Consider the following 7,008-nt stretch of genomic DNA (forward strand, 5'->3'; position numbering starts at 1 on the left):
CCAGTCATCACGCTCATCGTTCAAGTAGGCGGCTGGATCCCCTGCAAAGACTGCCAGGGGGTGAGCCCCATCGGCGGGCGGGACCTCGTTTGGTATTCTTTCAACGCTGACCCTGAGCTTTGAAAGTAAGGTCATGGCGAGTGGGCAAGGCTCCCTTTGTGTTTTTGCACCTTGGGATATGCTCGGGCGCGTGAGTCCGATTGTCGAGCTGGACACCACTTGTACTGTTGAATGAAGGAGCGGGGGCGTGCTTGTCGTTGGTGGATTTAGAGGGATTTTTGGTCCAAAAAAGGAGCGAATGGATGGTATGTTTTTTTGCTTTCTTCTCGAGGAGATGGCGGCTTCGCATGCTCTCGATCCGATATGCTGTTCCAGATTTGCTTTACCGCCTGTACCAACAGGAATGTCCTCCTCACATTCTGGGCACCGAAGCTTGCTGTCGCTCGTAAACACCGACTCTTTTCTGTAATATATTATTGCTTTTGATTAGATATATAATACAGACACTTACTTCTTCTTAACCATACTTTTTGTGAACCTGAGTAGCGTTGCAAAAAAGTTTGTTGATTTTTTTGGCTCTCAGTCACAATTTTGGACAGTAAATACGTAAATTAGGTGTTTGCCGTGCATCTGAACTTCCTAACTTCTTTGTGAGCGTTATTTGGGCTTATTGGAAGGACTTTTCTGAGGTAGGTCCCAAAAAATATTTCGACCCCCTAGCGGACCCCCCCCCCTAACCCTATATGCAGGATCCACGTTCCGCCACCCCCTTGGGAAAGACATTATGTGCAGTGCGATCGATCCCCGACTATTTATACGGAATTTTCAAGAACGAGAAGTTCTACAAGGTGGGGTAATATTCTGCTTAATGAGAACGTACTCACTTAAAGGCCCATGAAGCTTGTCCAAGAGCTTGCGGCGCAGCGGGAGTGATTATCTAAGTGAGTGCTGTGACACTGCCTGACTGATTTGGACGAATCTGGCTGATTTACTAAATGCGGAATTGACCCATTTGGGTTGCTGATGGTACAAGGTCGGGGGAGTGGGATGTCTGCGGGATGCGCCAGTTGCAGCCCCTTGAACCGTGGAGTAATTTCAATCTTGCGAGGACGTGGATGCTATTTGCTCTTTCACTTCCATGAGATATATATAAGTGATGGTGGAAATAGACGCTTTGCTTGAGAAGTTTCCAAGTGCCTGGGTATCAATTCTTCCGGCAACATGTCCACTGGCTGGAAACCTCTGGAGACTGGAGCGTAGAGCTGGAGACTGGAATGTAGAGCTGGAGACTGGAGTGTAGAGCTGGAGACTGGAGTGTAGAGCTGGAGACTGGAGTGTAGAGTCAAGGGCGTTCAGGAGTGTTCCTTTGACCTTGAGCGTGGTGAGAGTTTGAAAGATATGACGATCACCCTGCACTTATCCCAGTTGCACTTATTCCAGTCGCACGAGTCCACCCTCGATCCCTCTAGCTCGATCCCATCAAAGGAAGCTTCGTTCGTCAGATGCTCCCGCCGACAAGTTTCGTTTCGGAGAGCTGTCAAGCGTCGGCAGCCTGTGGCCAGGAATAGTTAACTAGAAAATTTAATACAATATTTCGCTGGTCACGTGTAAATCATTTGTCACTCGTACACTTTTGTCAGATGTTTCCTTAGTTGCTTTCTGTTTTTCTAATCTAAAAATCACATTGAATAATGTTGTGTTTTGATAGACAACATCTACATAGTTTTTTTATTAGCTTGTTTGGATGGATTATCATGAACGATTTTGCAGGAATAAATAAATGTATGTAAGCCCTAAATTTTAGAAAGTTATCGGTGAAATTATTATGTTCCTGGTTTACACTTTATTTTTCAAATAGAAAAACAAAAATCTTCCTTGAGGTCTACCACTTTGGCAGTGACATACACAACCATATGATTATTTTTTGATAAGATGATTTGATTAAATTAACTGTAGCAATATCAATAAGCGTTTTAGCAAAGCCGTCATGCCGTGAGAACAGCGGCTAATGCCCAAAAGAGGTTGATGCGCCGACTTCTTCTAAGTACTTTGATGCAGCTTTGGAACGCTTCGGGCCCAGCCTCTACGCTTCCTGATTTCATTTGGAGCTTATTGAGTTAGAGTCATTGACTCTCCCCTCCAGTCGCACTTGTCCCAGTCCAACGTGAACGATATAAGTACGCGCAACTAAGTAGTACCTACTCTGCTCTATATACATCCTCTGCTGTCACCGTTTCAAGCGCCGAGCAATCTCACGATGAGGGATGACGCGCTGACGTAGAACCGAACCAACAATCAGGATTGACCATGAGCACACGTCGATAAGGGCCTCGGTGCCAATAATTCGGAACAAGAGATTGGGATGACAGGACCAAGAAATCGGTGCCAGGAATTTGGGATGACCGGACCAAGAGATTTGCATAGCATGGCATGGTGGATACTTGGTTTTGGTGGTACAAATATGTGCAAAGCAGATACCCGACCAGCATCTCAGGTTGGCCCGACATAGTACAACACGTCCACCAAAAAAATTCCAGAACTCCAAATAGCATGCAAAACTACATTGAGCAGACTCCTCTAGATGTTCTAGGCTGGAAATTGTAAGGTTGAACCTTCAACACAAAAGGTCAAATATTATATCATTTAGCCTTTATGATGTGTGGGAACTTGAAGGGCGAACTCCTTGAAATCTCTGAGAGTTCGGAGAAGGAGTCCTTCTCCAAAGGCGCTGCGAAAATCATGAAATGATTTGATGAAAGAGTCTTAAAAAAGGAGGCTACTCCAAAACTCTCCAAAGCTTGCTTCCCCCATCCTACTACTAGTAAATGTTTTCAACCCTTCAAGAGTATCACCAAGCAATCATCTCAGCAGTGTGGATGATCATTCTATCCCTCATCCCGCAAGACCTAGTGCGGGCTGGAGCCCTCCTCCTCGGTGTTCTTATATGTTTGCACACCATATGCCCACGATCCCTCATGAAAACACTTCAACTTCGCCTGTCATTATTGGAGGAAAAATTACAGGATGCTGTCGATAGTGGAATTATGCGTCAATCGGATACAATTTTCACCAATCAACTCACGAGGGACATGGGAAGGTGGGTCGCCAACATCGTTTCATAAAACAACATGCTTACTGTGTCCACAACATACGCTCTTTAGAATCCACTACATGATCTATGAGCTCTACGAGAGGACACTCATAATGTCGGGCAGATTTTTTCGGGAGATAAAGGCCATCTGGGAGGGTCTCTCACTCGAGATTAATGAGTGCATTCGTGATGTTGATGCCTTAGAAAGGGACCTTGAAGTATGTTCTTCCGGACCGTTGCCCTCCCCAGTTTGACATGATGCACAGATAAACCGTGCAAAAATTCTGAAAAACCAATATCATTCGTGGAGGTGAAAGACCGAACTGAATATATACCATACCTTTCACGATCCATCACTGTTCTGCTTGACCCCTTCCCATCGCTATGTTGTCTGCGCTTTCCTCCTGCTTGCTGCTCACTAGAACGTAATCATATGTGTTTTCCATTGTTATGACTTCTGCGTTTTTCGCCTAGGCAGGACACTCTACCCTCTTCTTCATATGAATATTATGAAATTAAAAACCAGCGGAATTGGAGCATACGGATCGAGACCGCAGTTAGATTCTTCACTTCAAAATGAGCAATCCCAACAACGCGCATAAGAACGCCAGCGCCTTCGCCAACAACATCGCAAACCAAGTGGGCAAGGATAGAGACTGTTGTGGAAGGGCGAAGCTGGAGTTTACCCCGCGTAGTCTATAGGCAGAGACGTTGTCGCAGAATTAAAGCTGTTATCGCGCCAGTGAGTTGTGAGCGTTGTCATAGACCTTGGAAGCGCGGTAGGTTCTAGCTGTTGTTTTCACCAAACCCCAGCCTCTGATTCGCAGAGACCGACCCATCCTCCTCCAAGACTGCCAGTGGCTTGACAAAGTCGGTTCACAACCACAGCTAAGCCTGTTTGCGCGCAATGGACTCCCATCCACTCATAATGGGTACAACACATCCATGCAACGTCACGTGACATGGCGCCCCGTCCAAGAAGATCAGGAAAGCTTTGAAACACGTTGCGCGACAGCTAAACCATAACATGCATTGGGTCAGGACCGCAGGTGGGTGAAAGATGAGGTATGGAATGCAGCTGGGAGGGATTAATCTTGCAGCTTCGTTTGCGGGAGTTCATTTTGGGGAGGGAAGGAGATTGAGGGGGAGATTCCGAAGCCTGATAAAACACCTAACCCGCATGGGTAGATTTTGGAGGGTGTTGGGTGTCGACCAAAAAAGAGAAGGATTCCAGTGAACGAACGTGAACCATGACTGAAATCGTTCTTGTTGTGGAAGTCAAAGCAAGTCCCAATACTGAGTGTAGCTTTTACCTACCGAAGAATGGAGCAATTTGGTCTTGAATCATTGCTCAAAAGGCGGTGCCATCTTGCCCAGTAGTATGAAAGTCATAAGGATATCGATGACGATTCCAGACCGAAAGAAAAACCGATTCCAAATCTCTTGATGTAGTCGTTCAGAGGCATGTTGAAGGGGACGGACTGTAGCATGCAGAAAGTGCTTCCTCAAGCAAGGCAGTGCCACAGCTGTGCAACGTGTCAGTGTTTCTCTTGGGGAGACGACCTGGCCAAACGTACGCTGAAGCTCAAGACGATCATCTTCCTCAACATAAGACCTATAAAACTAATGAGTCGAGCACGAAAAGATCACTATGAAGTGGGGCGTACAAATTGGTCATGAGCAGCAAGGTGCGCAGACTGGTCCGTTGATCTTCTACCCTCTTGATAACGTGGATTTCCGGTTTTTGTCCTCGATCTCTTCACTATCTTCACTAAAAGGTCCATCCAGAAAGACGGGGAGCAGCAACCAGGGGCGGCCGTGAGAAACATGGCCGCTGGAAGTCCTGGACTTCGGGAAGCAAGCAGGCTTCAAGCATTCCGATGGTGCTGCACAATGTAAGGTTGGGAAAAGTCCTGTGTTTGCTGGTGATTTCCGTTCATCAGGAATGGCATCTGCAGGGTATCTTTGGCGTTCTCCGAAAAGTTACATTGCGGTAACCTCAATGTGGACCTAACGCGAAGATTGGTCGAAAGTTGGCATTTGCACCAGCATGCCTTGAATACAAAATCAGTCATTCTTCCTGGTAGAAAGGTAAAACACTTGTATTGACCTCTATGATATTCATCTACCACACTTGACCGTTCGATCCAGGTGAAGTCCATGTAATTGTGGTATCAAAAGACCAATGTGCGCATGATTGGTATCGATAATGGCATCGGGAGATGCTTCTGGCCAGGACGTCGGCTGCTTAGAAATATAAACGGGGTTGCGGAGACACCTGTACACGTATAAAATAGGTGGATCAGTTGCAAGACGAAGTCAACGGACCTGACTCTCGCGCATGACCAACCCACGCAACCTGCGCAACGCAGTCCTCTTCCCTGACCACCAGAGCCTCGACGTCGTAGATACCATGGACTACCTGAACAGCCACAGCCAAACCTATCTCGCAAAAATCCCCACCGTCCAGCTCCTCCTCGCGAAAGCGCCTATCTTGACGGAGGTCTTTACCATCCCCCATGAGTTCCAGCGGATTCCAAGTGGAATGTCGGAATTCCATGGAATTCCGACGGAAACTAGTTGGCTGGAGCCTCAGCCATTCTGGTTTCCAATTCCACAGAAATTCCAATGGATCCGACGGAATCTGGTGGAAATGGTCGGAATCCGGGAGCCTCCCGGAACAGTTTCCATTGGAATCCATTGGAATTCCAACCAGATTCCATGGAATTCCAATGGAAAGTATGTTCCAGTCAAATTCCAACAGATTCCGAGAGATTCCAATGAATTTCAATATTTGTTGTTGTTATTATAATATATAAAAAAATAAGTGGATGCATAAGGATTGAACTCTAGGCTCAGGAAGTGTCACGTGAAGTCCAAGCAGCAATATTTCCACTACACCATACGGCCGTTCAAATTCTACAAACATTTATTCTATATAACCCACCCTCACGCCCACCTTCCTAAACGAGTCACGGCGTTTGCCGACGTCACCATCAGCATCTCTGTTTTGCTGTCAACCACAACCACAACCATAACCACAACCACCACCACCGTCGCCGCGACCAGCGCGGTCACCTCGAATCACGCCCACGCCAGCGGACAACGACGACGACGACGACGACACGTCAGCGACGACGAGGCCGGCCACACGACGACGGACGACGACACGTCAACGCACGACGAGGCCGACGACACGTCAACGCACGACGACGACGGACGACGACGACGCGTCACGTCAACACACGACGACCACGCACGACACGTCAGCGACGACGAGGACGACACGTCAACGGACGAGGACGACGACACATCAACGGACGACGACGACGACGACGACGACGACGGACGAGGACGACGACACGACACGTCGACGGACGACACGTCAGCGACGACGAGACGGCCGCACGTCAACGGACGACGACGAGCCCCCTCCCTTTTCCCTCCCCCCTTCCTATTCCCTCCTCCTTCCTATTCCCTCCCCTTTCCTTTTCCCTCCCCCTTCCTTTGTCCTCCCCCTTCCTTTGTCCTCCCCCTTCCCTGTCCCTCCCCTCCCTCTTCCCTTTCCCTTCCCTTTTCCCTCCCCCTTCCCTTTTCCATCCCCCTTCCCTTGTCAATCCCCTATTTCTTGTGCCCCCCTCTTCCTTTTCCCTTTTCCCTTCCCCCCTTCCTTTTCCCTTTTCCCTTTTCCCTTCCCCCCTTCTTTTTTCCTTTTCCCTTCCCCCCTTCTTTTTCCCTTTTCCCTTCCCCCCTTCCTTTCCCTTTTCCCTTTTCCCTTCCCCCCTTCTTTTTCCCTTTTCCCTTCCCCCCTTCTTTTTCTCTTTTCCCTTCCCCCCTTCTTTTTCCCTTTTCTCTTCCCCCCCCCTTCCGTTTCCCTTTTCCCTTTTCCCTTCCCCCCCCTTCCTTTTCCCTTTTCG

The 7,008-nt window shown here is 48.1% G+C and overlaps 1 protein-coding gene across 1 annotated transcript; it reads right to left on the reverse strand.

The window, feature by feature from the left end:
- Positions 1-5,265: 5,265 nt before the first annotated feature.
- On the reverse strand, positions 5,266-5,651 carry LACBIDRAFT_302979 (uncharacterized protein; the record flags this gene model as incomplete). The annotated part of the gene is made up of 2 exons (XM_001883798.1): positions 5,266-5,369; positions 5,420-5,651. The coding sequence occupies 2 exons, from the start codon at positions 5,649-5,651 to the stop codon at positions 5,266-5,268; spliced, it is 336 nt and encodes a 111-aa protein (XP_001883833.1).
- Positions 5,652-7,008: the final 1,357 nt, after the last annotated feature.

The sequence above is a fragment of the Laccaria bicolor genome, genomic scaffold, assembly GCF_000143565.1.
Source record: "Laccaria bicolor S238N-H82 LACBIscaffold_22 genomic scaffold, whole genome shotgun sequence".
In the NCBI taxonomy this organism is placed as follows: Eukaryota; Fungi; Basidiomycota; class Agaricomycetes; order Agaricales; family Hydnangiaceae; genus Laccaria; species Laccaria bicolor.